The sequence below is a fragment of the Jaculus jaculus genome, chromosome 4 (genome assembly GCF_020740685.1).
Source record: "Jaculus jaculus isolate mJacJac1 chromosome 4, mJacJac1.mat.Y.cur, whole genome shotgun sequence".
Classification (NCBI taxonomy): domain Eukaryota; kingdom Metazoa; phylum Chordata; class Mammalia; order Rodentia; family Dipodidae; genus Jaculus; species Jaculus jaculus.
The window spans coordinates 156,951,196-156,972,415 of NC_059105.1; the positions used below are offsets into that span (position 1 = coordinate 156,951,196).

Consider the following 21,220-nt stretch of genomic DNA (forward strand, 5'->3'; position numbering starts at 1 on the left):
TGGGATTGAATTTGTTTGTTTCCTACAATAGCACGAGAAAGCCCAGTGAGTCAGATATGCAAACTCTTGCCACATTCATTTTATATTTAGTGCTCCGGGGTCACAGTCCCTTTGGGGTGTGTGCTGTGTGAAACTGGGAGTGTCCTAATGATACAGCTTTCCCTGAGAGGCACTGGTACACAGTAACACACGATCTTTAACAAATGACTGGATGAGCCTTTATCACAACAGGAAGTCAAGCTATGTCTGAAGCTAAATGAAAACAGCCTCATTCGCCCAGCATGGTGGCACACGCCTTCAATCGGGAGGCAGAGGTAGGAGGATCGCCAAGAGTTCAAGGCCACTTTGAGACTGCATAGTGAATTCCAGGTCAGCCTGAGCCAGAGTGAGACCCTACCTCGAAAAAACCAAACCAAACAAAAACAACCTCATTCACCACCTCTCGGGCCGGACAGCAGATGGACGTGGCACCTGGCTGGAATTTCCCAGGAATGGGAAGCTCCTGGCAGCAGATGAGGGTTGAGGGGGAGATTTAATGCACCAACATTTCCGGGAGGAAGTGTTGAGAATGGAATAGACAGCTGTGACATCAGTCGATCGCAGTACTGAGGTGGGCGGAGCTCTCCTGCCGGAGCTGTCAATCATCCCCGGGCGGCTAACCTTGCTAGACTTAACACAAGCACATAGCAGAAGGAGGGCGACCAGGGCAGGAAGCTTTCTCTACAGGCCCAGGAAAGGCAGGGATACTGTGTGCTTATTCCTTAGAGAAATCCCTGCTCTCTCACAAGACTAAAAGAGAACTCAGAGTGTCAGAGATCGGAAGATACAGCCTTACCCTTCTCAAAGTCAGACATATTTTTTTTAATTTTTATTTATTTATTTATTTGAGAGCGACAGACACAGAGAGAAAGACAGATAGAGGGAGAGAGAGAGAATGGGCGCGCCAGGGCTTCCAGCCTCTACAAACGAACTCCAGACGCGTGCGCCCCCTTGTGCATCTGGCTAACGTGGGACCTGGGGAACCGAGCCTCGAACCGGGGTCCTTAGGCTTCACAGGCAAGCGCTTAACCGCTAAGCCATCTCTCCAGCCCTCAAAGTCAGATATTGTTATGACGTTCCTCCTTGGTGCATAAAGGATTTGAAATGCCTAATGAAAATTCATGCACCGAAATAAGATTTTAAACTATTTGAATGGCGTCAGGAGCTGGGAAATGGATCAGTGGATAAAATGCTCACCTTTCAGGCCTAAGAAATACCTGAGTTCAATCCTTCCCAGCTGCAAAGCAAAAAAGCTAGAGGCTTCTTTTTTTTTTTTTTTTTTTTTTTTTTGAGGTAGGGTCTCACTCTAGTCCAGACTGACCTGGAATTCACTATGGAGTCTCAGGGTGGCCTCGAACTCACGGTGATCCTCCTACCTCTGCCTCCCCAGTGCTGGAATTAAAGGTGTGCGCCACCATGCCCGGCTTCTAGAAGCTTCTCTAACCCCAGCAGGCTGATGGTAAGATGAGAGATGGGGACAGAAGAATTAGCCAGAAACTTGCAGTGTGAGCATAGCACATAACAGCAGAGGGGGGTCCAGAGAGAGCCTGCTTCAAATAAGGGAGAAAGGTGAGAATGGACCCAAAAAGGTGTCCTCTCACCCCAACATGCACACCGTGGCACACTTGAATCCATGCCCTTATGTGCACACTAAATATGCACACACATAACCATGAAAAAAAAAAAGGTGTTAGGTACAGTGACACATTCTTATAATCTCAACACTTGGGAGGCTGAGGCAGGAGGATTATGAGTTCAAGGCTAGCCTCTACCACATAGCAATCTGCAAACAAGCCCTGGGTGACTTTCTCCCTCTCTCTCTCTCTCTATATATATATATGTATATGTATATGCATATGCATATATACATATATACATATATACATATATACATATATTTGTGTGTATGTATTATGTATATATGCACATATATATACATATGTATGTATGCTGTATATATGCACATATATACATAATATATATACATATATATGTGTGTATGTATTATGTATATATATGCACATACATAAACATACATATATATTTAAAGAATAAATCAGAGCTGGGCATGGTGGCACACGCCTTTAATCCCAGCACTCGGGAGACAGAGGTAGGAGGAGCGTTGTGAGTTCAAGGCCGCTCTGAGACTCCATAGTGAATTCCAGGTCAGACTGAGCTAGAGCGAGACCCTGCCTCGAAAATAAAAAAGAGAGAGAGAGAGAGTATATCCGTTTGAAGAGGACATTAACTACTTTGGGGGGCTAGAAGGAGGTGAACGTGCAGAAAGATAAAACAGTATGCTTTGAAGGTGGGCCATCCATTCACATTCTGAGTTTCTTGAACACCGACGCAAAAACTACAATGAACGTGGTTTTGAAAAGATTCGGGACCCATAAAGTAAAGTTATTGCGGAGACTCCCCGTCTGTTTAGACACTGGGTCCTCTGCAGGAAATTTCTTTGGGCATCACTATCAGATGGTTACTGAGGCACTGTGACAGTGTAGCCCATGGCATCCTGCAGTAAACGTCGTGGGCATGTCTCCTGGCTGCTGTTTAACACAAACAGCTCTCGGACCTTGGTACGTGAGAATGTAGCTCAGGAGAAGGGATTCTGTGGAGCCCAGTGCGCTCCTGTTTATGGCTCTTTAATGGTCTTCCATGAGATCGATTGCAGATTATTTAGAGCAGTGTTTTCCAAGCTGTTTTCCAACACACATTCTACTGGCGCGTTAGTCGATGGTTTATGACAGTATGATAGATGCCAGAAACATTTGGCCGTAGGACTAAAAAGGTGAAAGGAAGGGCTGGAGAGATAGATGGCTTAGCGGTTAAGGGTTGGCCTTTGAAGCCTAAGAACCCACATTCAAACAAAAGCCAGATGCACAATGTGGCGCATGCGTCTGGAGTTCTTTTGTAGTGGCTGGAGGCTCTGGCACACCGATTCTCTTTCTCTCTCTCTTTCTGTCTCTCTCAAATAAATAAATAAAATGTTTTAAAAACAGAAAGAAAAAGAAAGGTAAAAGTAAAGGGAATATTAAGCACATCTACTATACAGTTAAAAGCAGCCTGAAGGGTGGGCACACTGCCCCCAATCTCACCCTCCGCCCATGAATGCTGTTGGCACTCACAGCCTGCGGTTCACGACTCTCTGTTCAGAGTTAGTGGCTCTGTACCGTGTACTTTTCCTTGTCTGTGATCTCTTTTGTAACATATATCATACATGAATCATGAATCAAATTTTTTTTAAAAAAATGTTTTTATTTTTATTTATTTATTTATTTGAGAGAGAAAGGCAGAGAGAGGGGAAGATGGGGAAAGAATGGGCACACCAGGGCCGCCAGCCACTGCAAGCGAACTCCAGACACATGCGCCACCTTGTGCATCTGGCTTACGTGGGTCCTGGGGGAATCGAACCCCGGGTTCTTTGACTTTGCTGGCAAGCGCCATAACTGCGAAGCCATCTCTCCAGCCCAGGAATCAAAATTTTTTTGTATCATGCCTTGCAGCAAGGAATTTGTGTATATAAGGTCCTTGTCATTGTCTGCTTTCGCATGGTGTGTGGTGTTTGGCTGAGTTATTATAGTGTAGAAAGCGTTCTGTGATCAGATAGATGTGGGGGAGAACAGCTGAGCCACGCGGGGGTCTGTTGGGTGAAGCAGAGCAGAAGGTTCAAAGCTCCATCTTTGAGCACGGGGCGAATTCAGACGCATCTGGATGCCTAGAATCCCTCACGCCATTCTCTTACTCTCTTATGAAAACCTGGTCCCATCAGGACTGTGTCCTAGAGAGTATCACCAACAGCTTCTGCCACCACATGGAAGAGGAACAAGAAGGCCACTGTCACACTGAGGATTTGATGTACATCAAAGTAGACAAAACATTTGTCTTTGTGTATATGGAAAGATACTCCACAGGAGAGGTTTTTTAAAAATATTTTATTTACTTATTTGAGAGAAGGAAGGGGAGGGAGAGAGAGAAAGAGAGAAAAAAAATGGGCACATGCTAGGGCCTCCAGCCACCGCAAACGAACTTCAGATGCATGTGCCGCCTTATGCATCTGGCTTTACTTGGGAACTGGGGAATCGAACTCCAATCTTTAGGCTTTGCAGGCAGGCACCTTACTTGCTAAGCCATCTCTCCAGCCCAGGAGAAATTTTTCATCTGTGGAGAACTTCAAAAAAAAATTGCATTTACAGGACAGTAACTAAAACTGGAAATATTCAGTTAGTGATTACTGTGTGTCAGGTTTATGTTGAGCCATTAGCAAGCCTTATTTTACTTCAAGTTTCCAAGAAACTTGTTAATATTATCCTCTTCTTATTGATGGGACATGGAGCCACGATGAGATTAAGGAAAGTTTCCTGGGCTGAGGAAATGGCTTTGCAGTTAAGGCAGTCGCCTGTAAAGCCTAAGGACCCCGGTTCGATTTCCCAGGACCCACGTAAGCCAGATGCACAAGGGGAAGCTTGCGTTTGAAGTTCGTTTGCAGTGGCTGGAGGCCTTGGCATGCCCGTTCTCTCTTTCTTTCTATCTGCCTCTTCCTCTCTCTCTCTCTCGCTCTCGCTCTCTCTCAAATAAATAATAAAAGACTTTTTATTTTAAAAAAAGAAAAATTTCTTAATAACTTTAAAAGTTGAGGGGCTGGGAAGATGGATAAAGTGCTTGCTGTACAAGCATGGTACCTGATTTGGATCCCCAGAATCCACATGAAAAGTCAAATGCTATAATTCTAGTATCTGCAATCCTAGCACACACATTACAACCAGATGGGAAACAGAGACAGGCAGAGACAATCCCAGAAGCTTGCAGGCCAGTGGTGAGCAATGAGAAGCTGTGCTTCAAGCAAGGCAAGAGGCAAAGAGTGACATCTGAGGTTGCCCTCAGAACATACACACACACACACACACACACACACACACACACACTCACACATACAGAGAGAGAGAGGAGAGAAGGAGGTGAGCTGGCAACAGTGTTTAAAGATCAAGTTATAGGGGCTGGAGAAATGGCTTAGTGGGTAAGGTGCTTGCCTATAAAGCCAAAGGACCCAGGTTCAATTCCCCAGGACCCATGTAAGCCAGATACACAAGGGGGCGCACACATCTGGAGTTCATTTGCAGCGGCTGGAGGCCCTGACATGCCCATCCTCTCTCCCTCTCTTTCTGCCTATTTCTCCCTGTCTCTCAAATAAATAAAGAAAAATAAAATAAAGATCAAGCTATAGATAGTATTAAAGCTATTTGCTACCATCTGCTTCTAGACTATTCTTAAGGACTTTCGGGTGACTAGTATCTAATTAAATGTGAGTTCTGGCCATGAGTTGCAATGGGACATTCATGAGTTTTCCTTTCCTCTTTTAGCCTGTGAAGATGGATATAGGCTTGAAAATGAAACCTGTATGAGGTAGGTTTCCATGTTCTTTTTTTTTTTTTTTCTGGTGAAGTCACAAATCTAACTACTGAAGCTATCCTAAAGCAAGTTGAGAATGTGGCTTAGTTGCTAGAGTAACTTGCCTAATATGCATGAGGCCCTAGCTTGGATCCCCAGCACCAAGTGAAATTGGGTATGGTGTCACATGCCTGTAATCCTGGCACTCAGAAGGCAGGGACAAGAGGAGCAGAAGTTCAGGGTCATCCTCTTCTACTCAAGGCGTTTGAGGCTAGCCTGGGCTCCATGAGACTCTTGTCTAAAAACTAGTAAGACCACCCTGGGTCTGGAGAGATGGATTAGTGGTTAAGGTGTTTGCCTACGAAGCCTAAGGACCCAGGTTTGAATCCCCAGTACCCAGTACAGTAAGACAGATGCACAATGTAGTGCATGCATCTGGAGTTGGTTTGCAATAGCTAGAGGCCCTAGTGCACCCATTCTGTCTCTCTCTCCCTCTCCCTCTCTTTCTAATAAATAAAATAAAAACCATCCTAATAAAGAACCCTCCCTAGCCAGGCATGGTGGCACACACCTTTAATCCCAGCACTCAGAAGGCAGAGGTAGGAGGATCGCCGTGAGTTTGAGGCCTGAGCCTACATTGTGAATTCCAGGTCATCCTGGGCCAGAGCGAGACCCTACCTCGAAAAACAAAACAAAGCAAAACAAAAACAAACAAACAAAAAGAACCCACCCTAAGTAAATAAATTACTTAAAAAATTGCCTCCGGGACTGGAGAGATGGCTTAGAGGTTAAGCACTTGCCTGTGAAGCCTAAGGACCCTTGAGGCTCGATTGCCCAGGACCCACGTTAGCCAGATGCACAAGGGGGCGCATGCATCTGGAGTTTATTTGCAGTGGCTGGAGGCCCTGGCGCGCCCATTCTCTCTCTCTCTTTCTCTCTCTCTGTCACTTTCAAATAAATAAACAAACAAAAATAAAGAAAGAAATTGCCTCCATTATTCCTTTTGAGCTTTGAAACTGATTCGGATTCTTGTTCTTTTTCTCTCTTGACTTGCAGTTGCCCGTTTGGCCTGGGTGGTCTCAACTGCGGAAACCGTAAGTATGCCAACGTGGAGCCTTGTGCTTGGGCAGGCCCTGGCACTGGTGGCAGTCCCCTGCCATCTCCTTACATCCAAATCCACTGTCTCTGGAAGTCCTGGGCTGGGTGGTGTGGCAAAAATAGAGAGCAAGGCTGGCTGGTGCTCTCCAGAGCTTGAGGCCTGGGAGAGGAGATGTCCATCGCTGCCTGGGCCTGCCTGGGCCAAGAGTCAGCCTGGTAACTCAGGTATGAGGTGGGGGGAGGGAGCAGAGACCCCATGGGAAGGAGGATGGAGAGACGCTCACAGGTATTTCTTGGAAAGATGCATTTGGAGGGCGTCCTGGAACGATGGGCTGGTAAGTGGGGAGAAGGACATCACTTGACGTTGTGAGGCAGCCATGGGATCACAGTGTTCTGGGAGTAAGTTAGAAATGAATGTGCCTTGGGCTGGAGAGATGGCTTAGTAGTTAAGGCACTTGCCTACAAAGCCAAAGGACCCGGGTTCAATTCCCCAGGACCCACGTAAGTAAGCCAGATGCACAAGGTGGCACATGTGTCTGGAGTTTGTTTGCAATGGCTGGATACCCAGTTGTTCTCCTTTCTCTCTCTCTCTCTCTCTTACATAAATAAATGTCAATAAAATATTTGCTAAAAAAAAGAAATGAATGTGCCTGAACGATGGAGAGAGAAAAAGAGAAGATGAAGGATCAAGTTAGCAGAATAGCGAGGAGTTGACCTATGGGCTCCGGTGAGGAGTTTGGCCTGTAATCAGTAACTGTTGGGAGCCAGCAAGCAGTGTGATTAAGGAACCCCGTTGGGACTCTACAAGGAGGAGAAACTGGAGAGAAGAGGACGTGGGGACAGTTTGGAGACTTTCAGCATAGTGTCAGCTGGTGGCAAGGGATAGACTTGGGAGACGGCTGTTACGGGTGATGTCTTAACCCCCTCCGAAGCACAAAGCAGGCAGGGGCGCCAATGGTGCCCACATGCATGTCACATCTAATCCCCTTATTTGAGAAGAGCAGCTTGGGTCATTTGAGATCCCTTGTATCGACACTCTCTTACATGTATTGCAACATCAATAATTGAAATTGTCTTCAAAATCATGAAACATGCCCCACCGAGGGTATAAAAAGTAAGCCCTACCACTTGGAACAAAAACTGGAGTCTTCTACATGCATTAAATAAAACCATGTCTATTTTCAACCTAGTAAACTTAGATCATTTATTTGTAGAGCAAAGGACAAAACTGTCCTGAAATAGCCTTGGTTGGTATTGCATATGGAATCGTATACATTCACTTCCTGGTATGCTCAGTGGCCTTGGTATGTTTTTCTCTCTCAGAGACCATTTATCGAAAAAAAAATTCGTGAGGCGTGGTGATGCATGCCTTTAATCCCAGCACTCAGGAGGCAGAGGTTGGAGGATCACCATGATTTCAAGGCCACCCGGAGACTCCATAGTGAATTCCAGGTCATCCTGGGGTACAGTGAGACCCTACCTCGAAAAACCAAAAAAAAAAACCAAAAAATATTTTTTTTCCTTTTTTTTTTTTTTTTTTGGTTTTTAAAGGTAGGGTCTCACTCTGGTCCAGGCTGACCTGGAATTAACTTTGTAGTCTCAGGGTGGCCTTGAACTCATGGCGATCCTCCTACCTCTGCCTCCCAAGTGCTGGGATTAAAGGCGTGCGCCACCACGCCCGGCTACAAAAAATATTTTGCCTCCACAATGCATAAACCACAACCTGCAACCCCACTGAGGAGCATCCCCAATGGAATGGGGGCAGGCACAAGGGAAAAGAGGGTACCAACACATGATGCATCCATATGAAACATGTTGCTAATAATAATAAACATTTGAAAAAAAGAATAAGTGACACACACAAAAAAAATATTTATTTATTGAGAGAGGCTAAGTATGGGTACACCAGGGCCTCCGGCCATGCCACAAGTGAACTCCAGATGCATGCCCAACTTTGTGCATCTGGCTTTATGTGGGTCCTGACAAATCAAATCCAGGCCACTGGGATTTGCTCCTTTAACCACAGAGCAGTCTCCCCAGCCCTCCCCCTTCCCAATCCCATTATGTTGTGAGACCCCTGAAGTAGCCACAATTCTTTCCCAGATTCCCAAAGATGTCTTTTTCCTCCCCATTTATCCACGTCACCATCGTTACGTCCAGCAGAGGGCAGACAGACACCTGTCTGGTTTGTTGGCCCCCAGCCACGCCAGCTTATCAAATAAAAGTGTGCCGTGTGGATATCATTATATGATTTTGATATCTGTATTGATTTTATGGTTACAAAAATGTTTTTATGGTGGCTGCTAATAGTAATACAACTTGTATTAATACATACAGTGACACTTGCTGTGCTTGCCTCAGCAAATAAACTATAGGGACCCTGCCACCTATCTCCTTATCTGAGATCTCTGCCTAGTCCTGGGTGTCAGTTGAGCAATAAGGATGAATTCATCCCCATCTGTGGCCAAAGCACTTTGAGACAGTGTGACTCATCATTCATAGTTTCATGCCAAACAATGGAGGGATGCTGGTCACCCAGCACTGGAGGGGGTAGCCCAACTTGGATTTTAAAATGTATATCTTTGTGTTTATTTATTTGAGAGCGACAGACAGAGAGAGAAAGAGGCAGATAGCAAGAGAGAGAGAATGGGTGCACCAGGGCCTCCAGCCACTGCAAACGAACTCCAGATGCATCTGGCTTATGTGGGTCCTGGGGAATGGAGCCTTGAACTAGGGTCCTTAGGCTTCACAGGCAAGTGCTTAACCTCTAAGCTATCTCTCTAGCCTGGATTTCTTTTTTGAGAGAGAGAGAGAAAGAGAGAGAGAGAGAAATAGGCAGGTAGAGAAAAAAAGAGAGGGAGAGAGAGAGAGACAAAGGGCTTGCCAGGGCCTCCAGCCATGGGCATCTGGTTTACGTGGGTCCATCTCTCTAGCCCCAATTTGGATTTTTGTTTGTTGGTTTGTGTACTTTGATTTTTCTCAATTTTTCTGTTCATTTTTATTTATTCATTTGAGAGTGACAGAGAGAGAGAGAGAAAATGGGCACACCAGGGCCTCCAGCCACTGCAAACGAACTCTAGATGCGTGCGCCCCCTTGTGCATCTGGCTAATGTGGGTCCTGAGGAATCAAGCCTCGAACTGGGGTTCTTAGGCTTTGCCTGTCCACTAAGCCATCTCTCCAGCCCTGTGTACTTTGATTTTTGAGACAGAGTTGCAGTACATAGCCCAGGATGGCCTCAAATTCACAATCCTCCTGCTTCAACTTCTTGTGCTAGAATCACAGGTGTGTTCTGCTCCATCCAGCCTTTCAAGCTAGATTTTTCCTAGGCAAGAAATACTCTTGTATCCCAACTGCTTGGAGCAAACACTCCTCAAATCCAATGATCCAGAGAAGCCAGTTTTCTCCAGCCAGGCATATATGACCTTGAGGGTCTCTCATTCCTACATTCCTGGTAATCACCCTACTGCAGTGTAATCTGGCTTGGCATTACCTATGTCCTGACTTTCTGAAGGCTTCTACTAGCTTTCATAGTATGCCCAGATTTCACTCCTTGCTCCTCATGGAGACTATCCTCCAAAAGAACAGGACCAGAGCTGTAGATATGGCTTAGCAGTTAAGGCACTTGCCTGCAAAGCCAAAGGGCCTCGATTTGATTCCCCAGGACCCACGTAAGCCAGATGCGCAAGGGGGCGCATGCGTCTGGAGTTCGTTTGCAGTGGCTGGAGGCCCTGGCGCGCCCATTCCTTTCCCCTCTCCCCCTCCATCTCTCTCTCTCAAATAAATAAAGTAAATAAATTTTAAAAGACTTTTTAAAAGGACAGGACCAGTCCATACAGGCCACCACCCCTAGGAAGCTCACAGGCTATAACTGTCATATCACCCTATTTTCTCTTCTTTCTGTGAAAACTGTGTCGCTTTGTATACCCCAGATTCCACCAAGTTAGTCTTTGCATACCGCTTGTCCAGAACGCCTTCCTAAATGTGCGGCCAGTCCTGTCCCTTGTCCTTCACTCTTCCTCCTGTGTTGCTTGCAGTTTACGTTGGTTCCTCAGCAGTTTGGTGACATTCCTCTGGCCCTTTGATTTGTGTCAGCTTCGCCTTTTCTCCCCTCCTCTTGTGTACTATGCATTTATGTAAGTTATTCATGTAATGAGATGGGATATCAAACCCAGGATGGCCTGCAACTCACTCTGTCGTCCAGACTGACTTCAAACTCACAATCCTCCTGCCCCAGCTGCCAGAGTGCTAGGGTTTCAGGCATGTGCTACCATGCCAATGACATTTTTGTCTTTTGAAAAGTAATATTAAGCCGGGCATGGTGGCGCACGCCTTTAATCCCAGCACTCGGGAGGCAGAGGTAGGAGGATCGCCGTGAGTTCGAGGCCACCCTGAGACTACAGAGTTAATTCCAGGTCAGCCTGGGCTAAAGTGAGACCCTACCTCAAAAAACAACAACAAAAAAAGTAATATTATTTTTATTGCATAGAACAAGAACAAGGCATACTCATTTATTTTATTTTTATCTATTTGTTTGAGAAAGGGAAAGAGATTGAGTGAGAGAGAGAGAGAGAGAATGGGCGCGCCAGGGCTTCCAGCCACTGCAAATAAACTCCAGATGCATGTGCCACCTTGTGCATCTGGCTTACGTGGGTTCTGGGGAATCTAACCTGGCTTCTTTGGCTTTGCAGACAAGTGCCTTAACCGCTAAGCCATCTCTCCAGCCCCAATTTTTCTTTTTAAAACCCAAAATAATTAGAAAATAGATGTAAGATAAGGAAAGAAGGGAAAGTGAACAATCTCATCACCCATCAAACATCATGTGTCTGGGACTGGAGAGATAGCTTAGTGGTTAAGCACTTGCCTGTGAAGCTTAAGGATCCCAGTTCAAGACTCAGTTCCTCAGGATCCATGTAAGCCAGATACATAAGGTAGTGCATGCATCTGGAGCCAATTTGCAATGGCTGAAGGCCTTGGTGTGCTCTCTCTCTCTCTGTCTCTCTTTCTCTGCCTTTTTTCTGTCTGTCACTCTCAAATAAATAAAAACAAAAAATCATGTGTCCTTGCTGCCAAGTATGGGCTGAGGGACGTGTAGTCTCTGCCATACCTGGAGCTTGCTGGCCACAGAATTCCAAGTCTCCACACTGAATTACAGACATACAGAACCCGAAGCTGGGAATTTATCAAGCCTAGATATTTGTGTAATATGCAGAATTGCACACATACTAAAACTTGAAACGTACTGACACGACCTATCCTTTTCAGATTTCAGAGCTATATACATATATATCTTTTTAAATGAATTTTACCTTACTGGATATACTGTTCTGAAAGCTGTTTTTAAATAGTGTGGTGTTTTCATTTAACAATTTTACATATCAATAGTGCTATGCTATTATCTACTATAATTTACTTAATTGTTTCCCTCTTATTACCTTTTTGGTATATGGTGTGTGTGTGTACACAAGTGCACACACATGTGCAGAGTATATGTAGTGTGGTGTATGATATGACACGAGTGTGCAAATGCACACACATGTGTTGGGTGTCTTTGCCTTTTTGCTCATCTGCCTGTTTCCTTGAGACAAAGCCTCTCATTCGGTCTAGAGCTTCCACTTTCACCTTTTTAAAAAACATATATTATTTATTTATTTGAGAGAGGAAAAGAGGCAGAGAGAAAGAGAGTGGGTGCACCAGGGCCTCCAGCCACTGCAAATGAACTCCAGATGCACGCACCACCTTGTGCATCTGGCTTATGTGGGTCCTCGGGAATTGAACCGAGGTCCTCTGGCTTCACAGGCAAGTGCCTTAACCACTAAGCCATCTCTCCAGCCCTCACCTTTCCTCCCCACCCCAGTAGCAAGCCCCAGTGAATCTCCAGTCTTCACCATGCCCGCCCCCAGCCCCCAAGGCCAGGTTACAGATGTGCGTGACCATGCCCAGCAGTTTATGTCGGTGCTTGGGAATCAAACTTTGGCAGTCTCCAGGCCTACACAGCAAGCACTCTTAACCACTGAACCATCTTCCCAGCTCCCCCCCCCCCCCAACTTTTTGAGGTCTCACTCTAACCCGGGCTGGCCTAGCACTCACAGAGATCCTCCTACCTCAGTTCCCAGAGTGTTGGGATTATAGGAGTGAGCCACCATCCACCATGCCCTGCTTTGATTTTAAGCCTCTGTCTCTCTCTCTCTCCCTCTCTCTCTCTCCTCTAAGACATTTCTCGGCTTTATGGTTATGGTCGCTTTGTGATTTTAGATACAATTTTCCCAGATTTATTTTTTGTCTGTCCTTCTTTCCTATTCACCCCATGTCCTTCCGGAGGTCATCCTTTCCCTTCCAAGCTCCTGAATTTCCTCAGCAGGGATCCATCTCCACCAGCCTCCAGTGTGGCCAGCAAAGATGTAGAGCCTGACTTCCAGCTTATAGTCCCCTTCTGGAAAACCAGGACATCCCTCTATTTATTTATTTATTTTGGTTTTTTTTCAAGGCAGGGTCTCGCTCTAACTCTCGCTGACCTGGCATTCACTATGTAGTCTCAGGGTGGCCTCGATCTCTCGGTGATCCTCCTACCTCTGCCTCCCCAGTGCTGGGATTAAAGGCGTGCACGATCACACCATGCTCATCCCTCTCTTTTAAAAATTATTTTATTTATTTATTATTTGCAAGCAGAGAGAGATGGAGAGAAGAGAAAATAGAGAAAATGAGTGTGCTAGGGCCTCCAGCCACTGCAAACAAACTCTAGATGCATGCACGTCTTTGTGCATCTGGCTTGATGTGGGTACTGGTGAATCCAACCTGGGTTGTTAGGCTTTGCAGGCAGGCACCTTAATCACTGAGCAGTCTCTCCAGCCCCAGAACATCCCTCTTAAAAAAAGGTATTCCTACTGTCTTTCCATCCCAACCCACATTCTGTTGGACAGAGTATAAGGTACCTTTTTTGCATTTTCCCTGACATTGCATGGAGCTATACAGAGATTCAGAGTGGAAGTGCTTGCTGGGTGTTGGTTGGCAGGAATTGCTCAGAATGAATATGCAGTAAAATGAAACAAAACACTTAGGTGAAAGAGAGATCATTACTTATCTAGAAGTCTAAGCTATAGTCTTATCCAGCTGAAAGGGGTCATTTCACTGGCCTCAACTGGCTTCACTTCCTGTCAAAGTGGACAAGGGAAATAGTGCTTTATGTCTGAAGGACTGTTTGGCAAGCAAAAGAAACAGAAACCTGGAGAGATGTCTTAGTGGTTAAGGCACTTGCCTACAAAGCCTAATGACATGAGTTTGATTCCCCGGTGCTCATAAAAAGCCAGATACACAAAGTGGCGCCTGCATCTGGAGTTTGTTTGCAGTGGCTGAAGGCCCTGGTGTGCCCAGTCTCTGTCTCTTTTCTATCTCTCTCTGCTTGCAAAAAATTAATTTAAAAAGTTTTTAAAAAAAAAAAAAAAGAGCGGCTGGAGAGATGGCTTAGCAGTTAAGGCGCATGCCTGCAAAGCCTAAGGATCCAGGTTCGATTCTCCAGGTCCCATGTAAGCCAGATGCACAAGGTGGCACATGTGTCTGGAGTTATTTGCAGTGGCCAGAGGCCTTGACGCACCCATTCTCTCCCTCTCTCTCTCTCTCTCTTCCTCTCTCTCCCTCCTCTCTGACTCAGATAAATAAATCTTTTTGAAAAAAGAAAGAAACCTCAGCAGAAAGTGACAGTCATGGAAAATTGTCCTGATGGAGGTCAGTGGGCACTGGTCATATTCACACATGGCCTGTATACTTGCAAAAGGCCAATTTCAGAAGGGGCTGAGAGTGAGTGCCTTGAAAGAAAGTTCTTTTCTCTTTCCCGGTTCAGTTTGGATCTTGTGTCCAGGGAATGTTGCTCCTGTGGAAGCAGGACTACCCTCACTGCAGAAAGAAGGGAGTAAACAGTTCCCAGAAGGGAATAGGCAGACAATGGGGTTTTTTCCAGATAAACATATAAGCAAAGACAGAAAGAGCTGTTAGAAAGGTGGAGACCCAGAGGGTGGGTTTGATGCAAAAAGCCACCGAGAGGGGCTGGAGAGATGGCTTAGCGGTTAAGCGCTTGCCTGTGAAGCCTAAGGACCCTGGTTCGAGGCTCGGTTCCCCAGGTCCCACGTTAGCCAGATGCACAAGGGGGCGCATGCGTCTGGAGTTCGTTTGCAGAGGCTGGAAGCCCTGGCGCGCCCATTCTCTCTCTCTCCCTCTATCTGTCTTTCTCTCTGTGTCTGTCACTCTCAAATAAATAAAAATTTAAAAAAATATATATTAAAAAAAAAAGCCACCGAGATGATAATGTGAGGATGGAGAGCCAGCCACCGCTTGTGAAACTGGGACGTCACACGTTTGTGCCAAAGCAGGAGTGAGCATGCCAACTTCTTCAGTCTGGGGGAATCTTCTTGGGAGAAGAAGGGATGGGACAGACCACCCTAAGGTGGCATGCTCTGCCTCTGCCCTACGTAAATACGGACAAGGCCAGTGCTGACTTGGGGTGGAGGAAGACTCCTCTTTAGAATTCCTTTGCCCCCCCCACAAATCAGCTCTTGTTTGTTTGCCTTATTTAGCCTATCAGCTCATCACCGTGGTGATTGCAGCAGCTGGAGGAGGGCTGCTTCTCCTCCTGGGCATTGCACTCATTGTTACCTGTTGCAGGTAAGTGGTAGATTTGAGTTGGAATCTCTTGCTTTGCCTGTGCGATGTGAGTGTCAGGTTTTAGTCTTAAGGAATATCGGCGTGGTTTACCTTGCAAAGCATAGTGTGTGACTGAATCATTGAAGAAAAAGAGAAGGGCCGGGCGTGGTGGGCCTCACCAGGGTCTGTACACGTCTATGTCACGTGATGTGGCAAGTTCTAGAATGAGATTCCTGGTTACGGGAAGAGGGAAGGTAGTTATGAACCAGGAAGCCATTGTTTGAGACAGGAGACTCCACCCACCAACATAGGATTAGCAAGTGTGCTTTGAACGTATGTAATATTAAAGCTATATGCTAGACATTTGGTTTTATCACCCTGAGGCTATTTTGTGCCTTCCCCAGAAAAATTACTTATGGCCAAGTGGGGGGGGGGGGGGACAAAGGAACAGACCCTAAGATGATCTTACACAAGGCGAATATAATTTAAATTTTCTGATCCCGGGGCCGTTAGAACATCTCCCAAGACAGTTTCTAGTCAGTGAATGAAACCTCACAGCAGGGTTTCTCTGATCTGTTGAAATGAGAATGTGGATGGTTTGCAAAGAGGTGGCTTATTTCGGGTGTGGGAAACGTGGTGTGTGTGAGAGAGACAGAAAGAAGAGATGTGTGTAGCTTTTGCATGTAGTAAAAATAAAAAATAAAACATTAGCTGGGGAGGGCTGCTACGCACACAGGCGGCAATAGCTCTCAGTCTAACTGACACTGTAAAATGACCATCGGCGTTTTCCCATGTCATTCCTTCATTGATAGAACTTTTCAAACACGTCTTAATTCCACAGAAAGAGTAAAAACGACATAAGCAAACTCATCTTCAAAAGTGGGGACTTCCAAATGTCCCCATATGCCGAGTACCCCAAGAACCCTCGCTCGCAAGAATGGGGCCGAGAAGCTATCGAGATGCATGAGAACGGAAGCACCAAGAACCTCCTGCAGGTGACCGATGTGTATTACTCGGTATGTGCTCTGTGCCCAGGACAGCCTAGGGGGCTCCAGGCTCCTCAGACATCCTGTTTTGCTCTTAATGAAAGCATCCCACGAATCGTGTCATAAGCCTCTTGTTTACGTATTGTAACATTCGGTTTACTCAGGACCTATTTGCATGGTACGAATCTTGGTATCAAGATGTGAAGTCTATTCCCATCAGTAGATGACTTTTATGGGGTGGCAGCAATAATCCACCAACTTGCTTTTAAGTTACAGGAATTAAAAACCCATAAAGTGAGCTGGAGAGATGGCTCGGTGGTTCAAGGCTTGTTTGCCAACTGCCAAGAAGAAATTTAGTGCTACTTAACCTTTGCCCTTTTTGTTTTTATCTCGTTTGCCATCCTTTAACCTCATTGTGGGTGGTTACTCAGTCAAAGCTACGGGGCTGGGAAAAGGCATACCAAGAACAATTCATTGTCATCTCACCATGCACTTGTTAGAGGCTTAACTCTATCCTCGGCAGGTCTTTAGCAATTTGCTCTGTTCAGCCCTGGCCCACCTCATTTAGACAAACAAAAAAACAAAACGGGAGCGTCCCTTGAGCCCTTTATGTCAGATCTTAATTCTCTTCACTGCCCAGTTCATTTCACATGACGCTGCGCCTGTCATAAAATAAACACAAGTGGGGATGTCTGAGCTGAAAACCAAATAGATGTCAGGTGACTTCTCATCAGTTTTGAACTGCAGCAATAAACGTGGCACTTTGCCCTCCGGGGACTTAGTGACACGAAGCTCTAATTTTTGCTGTGGGAATCAGCCGTGAGCATCAGACTTCCGGGTGGGAGGGGCAGGTTTGTTATCACCCAGGACCTGTTTGTCCCAGTGAGCTCTCCGAAATTTTTTTTTAATTTTTTTTATTTATTTGAGAGTGACAGACACAGAGAGAAAGACAGATAGAGGGGAGAGAGAGAGAATGGGCGCGCCAGGGCTTCCAGCCTCTGCAAACGAACTCCAGACGCGTGCGCCCCCTTGTGCATCTGGCTAACGTGGGACCTGGGGAACCGAGCCTTGAACCGGGGTCCTTAGGCTTCACAGGCAAGCGCTTAACCGCAAAGCCATCTCTCCAGCCCTCTCTGAAATTTTTGAACCCGGAAGAAAAACAAGAAATAAGGAGAAGGAGAAAAGTAGAGGTAAACTTAGTTCCAGCCAGAATGTTGCCATGCCTCCTTGTGCATGGGGCTTGGCTTCTCCCTGGGTCTGTCAGAAAAGGGCCTTGCCTTCCCTAAGTGAAGCCATGTCTGTGCACAGATTTCCTCAAATGTGCCTGAATTTAAATAAACCCATCTTTTAAACAGGCTGAGCATCTGTATAAGCAGAACCGAAGCTTAGATCATAACGCTGTCACCTTAGTGGACATGCTGTTCCTCACAGTGGGCCTTGGGGACAAGGGGGTGCCCACATTGGGCTCCCTTAGGGTTCCTGTTTACAATTCACACTACCCAGTATTTTTATTTCTGTCAAAAAAAAAAAAAAGCACTTCTCTCTGGTGTTTCTCAGGGAGCCCTTGCTAGTTCCAGAGCTTTCCTTTTGATTTGTTTTGTTTTAGACACCTTGCTTGATTACTACTTTTTAATCCCCTTGTAAATTAAGAGCAAATATATCGTAGTTGCCATAAAAAGCCAGACCTGGGGCTGAGGAGATGGCTCAGTGGCTAAGGACATTTGCTTGCAAAGCCTGCAGGCCTGGGATCGATTCCCTACATAAAGCCAGACACAAAAAGTGGTCAGGTCACGCCAGGCGTGGTGGCGCACACCTTTAATCCCAGCACTCGGGAGGCAGAGGTAGGAGGACCACCGTGAGTTCAAGGCCACACTGAGACTCCATAGTGAATTCCAGGTCAGCCTGGGCTAGAGTGAGACCCTACCTCGAAAAACCAAAATAAAAAATAAAAAGCGGCAAACGCACCTGGCCTTTGTTTGCAGCAACAAGAGACCCTGGTCCGCCTGCACACAAATAAACTTGCACATGCAATATGTTTTAGATATATTTATTTTTTTTAAAGACATATCTGTAGGCTATGTGTGGTAGCACGTCCTTTAATCCCAGCACCTGGAAGATTTTTAAGTTCCAGGACTGGCAATCCATAGTCAAAGACACATGACAAGACCCTGTTTCAAAATATTTTAAATAAATAGACCTGTGAGGGTCCTGCTTCCAGTCAGACCTTGCCTTGCTGTTTATAGTTAATTCCGTCTAAGTTTATTAAAATTAGAATTTAAAAAGATTTTTTTAATTTATATTCACAAGTAGAGAGAGAGAAGGTGGGCACACCAGGGTCTCCTGCACTGCAAACAAACTCCAAATGCATGCACCACTTTGCGTATCTGGCTTGACGTGGGTACTGGGGAATTGAACCCAGGCAGTCCGACTTTGCAAGCAAGTGCTTTTAGCCGCTGATCCTTCTCTCTCTCTCTCTCTCTCTCTCTCGCCCCTAAAAATTAGTGTGTGTGTTTTTATATACGTATAAGTAATTGACTTTTTCTTCTTGTCTCTTTGGCAACCAGCCCACAAATGTAAGGAATCCTGAGCTTGAACGTAATGGACTGTACCCAGCCTACACTGGATTGCCTGGATCGCGGCACTCTTGCGTTTTCCCGGGACAGTACAACCCATCTTTCATCAGTGATGAGAGCAGGAGGAGAGACTACTTTTGAGTCCAGGAGACAGATAGAGGCCCATGTCTCTGAGCCACTTCCCAGGACTCCTGGCTCCGAGGACTGTACCAGGAGGGAGCTAGGACTTGTCAGCCACGCCCGAGGGGCATGACCACAGTGGAAGGGGACAGACGGATGTGGCACTACAGGCTTCTCTTGGGGCACTTTTGTTGTTACTGTGAACATGATGTGGGCCAGTACCGAGTCTCTTTTAAGTCCCCGCGACATGGCACTGGCCGACGGGAGCCACACTGCAGACAGACCACTAGGTATTCCCGCAAGGACCCAGTTTCCCCTTGGTTTGCACTTTAGTAAATTGGGCAGGAAGGTTTCCTTTTGGATTTGTTTCCACACTGTTCTGTAAAGGCTTCCTCTCCCGAGAGATTTCCATAGGCCTCGGTTTGGCAGTTGACTTTCAGCCAGATGCTGGCTCCTCGCTTTCCTGCCTGGCACCCACGTGCTGAGCAACAGATGGGGTGAACATACCACTATGAGCTAAAAATACTCCTGTCAAATACACAGTATTTCAGCGTTTCCAGGTTGTCTGCGCTAGGTTCCAAGCCAAGCCCCTAAATGAGGAAGTGACATTTGTGAGGCACAGCGTACAACTTCTGTTTGTTTTGTGCGTCAAGGTGACTGACACGGGATTTAAGGTCTCCCCCCCCCCTGCTTTTAGTGAAGTCTTACTTTTGCAGGCAAGTATGGATCGATTCGCACTTGGTTGTAGTTAGAAGCACCCAGCTACCCCATAGTGAAGCCCAGTAGGTAGAATTGGGCCGTGCTGGTATGTAGCAGAGAAATTTTTCATCTGTGAGGCGATTACATGAGGCCTGGGACTCTGGCCACCAACGTGGAGACTGGACACTACTCAGATGGACAGCTGACCACAAGTGGGTGGGAGCTGGTGTCTCACCTCTAAAGGAAAAGCAAGTTGTCATATCCCAGCAGCCCAAGGCGCTGAGAAGAATGGACCAAACAAAATGCCTATATTTCCTGCCTGGCAGTGCTTTGAGAAGCTATGAGGAATCCCGCCAAAGGCTAGGGAACTAGAAATGGAGACACAGGTGAGCGTGCTTACCAGCTAGTGTTTGAAACCATTACATCGTCCACAAACTCAGCGTCAACTTTGGACCACTCAAAGATATTTATTCACAGAAGAAAGAATTTATTTTCTCTTACCTGGCCGTTGCTTCCTCTTTGGTTCACTGTATGGTACTCTTCAGAGACCCACTTACAGTTCAAGTCAGCATTGGAGAACTAAAGTGTGGCCAGCTAGGGATCAGAAAGCTTACTTTTGGGAAGGAAATCCCATATGTCTTGTCAATGGGTCTGTGACAGAGTCCTGCAAGGGACCTGTCCAATGCCCCCCCCTTTTTTTTTCACTGCTCCCTGAGGAACTGTGTACATTTGTCAGCTTGTGGAACATTCTGGTTTGAGATGACAGTCAAATAACTGTCCCCACTCTGAAGCCGGGATCTCGGTGGGTGACACGTGCTTCTGGAAAAAGGTGCTGCCATCGGGGACAGTTCTGCCCTGAATATGTCTGTCTGTCTGAGGTTCTCTCGCAGCCTCACAACATGTGCAGTCCTCATCCTGTGTGTAAGTGTGAATCCTGCGTCCCAACCCCCACCACCCACCGTCGCCTGCTATAGCAGGACCACTGGCCAGGTGCAATGAATCTCAGTAATAAAAACCGTGCTCATCTCGTAAGTACAGAGAGAATTCTATGGGCAGCGGATGTTAACTTCAAATTTCAGAGCCTTGCCATCTTGAAACGTTGGTTCTTAACCTGTCTCTCCATCTGTAACTGGAGAGCTCACCCGAGCAAACAAGCTCGGGTCCTTTGTGAAGTGGCCTCCTTCCAGCCGCTCTGCGGGTTTCCCTGCTCATCCCCAGGGGGGCCTCGCTGCTCTGAGAAGAGTCACCATTCATGGCTGTCCCAACACTTCTGCTGCCTTCAGAGCATCACAGCTCCAAATCATCTACCTGAGGATCCGTGAGATAACTGCAGAGAAAGAGAGCACTGGAGTTGAATTCATGCTGAGTCTACGGCCCCCCCCAGCCCCGGGAGGCTTGTGCGGGTGGGAAATGCATCCCGAGGTTTGGAGAAGGCACAAAAGGCCATGACTTGCCCCGGTGCTCCCTGGCCTCCCGTGGGTGGGGAAAGGAGAGGCCGGGGGCACTCCTGCCTGGGGTCAGCATGAACAGGAGCCTGCAAGGTAATAACGCCACGGGGCAAGAGGACAGGACTGGACGAACCCACAGCTGGCATGCTGGAGCTGTGCTGGGCACGGTGCCTGCTGCCCGGCCCACAGCTGGCAAGTGCAGGTCCCTCCACGGCGGGGTGGCGGAGGGCGGGAATT

The 21,220-nt window shown here is 46.6% G+C and overlaps 1 protein-coding gene across 1 annotated transcript in view; it reads left to right on the plus strand.

Moving 5' to 3' along the window:
* Heg1 (heart development protein with EGF like domains 1) overlaps window positions 1-20,567 on the plus strand; it is a 109,234-nt gene extending 88,667 nt beyond the window's left edge. Inside the window, exons 13-17 of the mRNA XM_045146905.1 lie at window positions 5,400-5,442; window positions 6,484-6,521; window positions 15,091-15,178; window positions 15,999-16,173; window positions 18,708-20,567. Coding sequence (XP_045002840.1) covers window positions 5,400-5,442; window positions 6,484-6,521; window positions 15,091-15,178; window positions 15,999-16,173; window positions 18,708-18,857 — 494 coding nt within the window. The 3' untranslated portion in view covers window positions 18,858-20,567. The remainder of the gene's footprint in view (window positions 1-5,399; window positions 5,443-6,483; window positions 6,522-15,090; window positions 15,179-15,998; window positions 16,174-18,707) is intronic.
* The last annotated feature ends 653 nt before the right edge of the window (window positions 20,568-21,220 follow it).